Source organism: Aptenodytes forsteri, unplaced genomic scaffold, assembly GCF_000699145.1.
Source record: "Aptenodytes forsteri isolate BGI_AS27 unplaced genomic scaffold, ASM69914v1 Scaffold212, whole genome shotgun sequence".
Classification (NCBI taxonomy): domain Eukaryota; kingdom Metazoa; phylum Chordata; class Aves; order Sphenisciformes; family Spheniscidae; genus Aptenodytes; species Aptenodytes forsteri.
In genome coordinates, this window is record NW_008795487.1 from 860368 (window position 1) to 861085 (window position 718).

General features: G+C 64.3%; 1 protein-coding gene across 1 annotated transcript in view; it reads left to right on the forward strand.

The window, feature by feature from the left end:
- The first annotated feature begins 413 nt into the window (after window positions 1–413).
- Window positions 414–718, forward strand: part of GABRG3 (gamma-aminobutyric acid type A receptor gamma3 subunit) — a 337705-nt gene continuing 337400 nt past the window's right edge. Inside the window, exon 1 of the mRNA XM_009281337.1 lies at window positions 414–466. Coding sequence (XP_009279612.1) covers window positions 414–466 — 53 coding nt within the window. The remainder of the gene's footprint in view (window positions 467–718) is intronic.

Sequence of the window (718 nt, forward strand, 5' to 3'; positions counted from 1 at the left end):
CCCGGGGGGCACGGCCAGCGCCAGCCGGGGGAGCGGGAGGGGCCGCGCCGCTGCTCCCGGCGACTGATTGCCAGGCAGGGGGAAGCGCCGCAGCTCGGTGCCCGCTGAACACCTGTCACACCGTGGAGCCTGATTTATACCCGGCCCTGGCAGCCCCTCCGCTGAGGATTTCCCCCTCGTCCCACTTCTTCTTCTTCTTCTTCTTTTTTTTTTTTCTTTTTTCTTTTCGCCTCCCCCCTCCCTTCCTGGAGCGGTGTGAAAGGGGGTATTTTCTTCAGGGTATAAAGCTGAGAATACAGAGGAAGAGAGGCTAAGAGCTTCACCTCGTTGCCTCATTCTCCCTTTCGCGTGAACATCCTGCAACATTTCCTTCATCCTGCCGCACCTCTCACCTGGCCAGCGCTGCCCAGATCATGTCCGCTAAGCTCCTGCCGGTTTTCTTCCTCCTCTCGGTGTTTCACGCCTGGTAAGTCTGCACTCCCCTCGCCTCCTCCCACCCCCTCTCCTCTCTCCTCGCACCGGGGCTTGCGGGCTGGAGTCCCGCTCGCCGGAGTTTGCGAAATACTCGGCGCCCGGGAAGGACAGCGGGCTCTTCCCCCCCACCCCCGCGCCGTGCCGGGGCTTTATTCCCAAACGCGGCTTCCCCCGCTCCCTCCCCGGGACCCGCCTGGCTCCCCGGCCAGCTGCAACACCGCTGCCGGAGCTGCCGGCGCGGCGG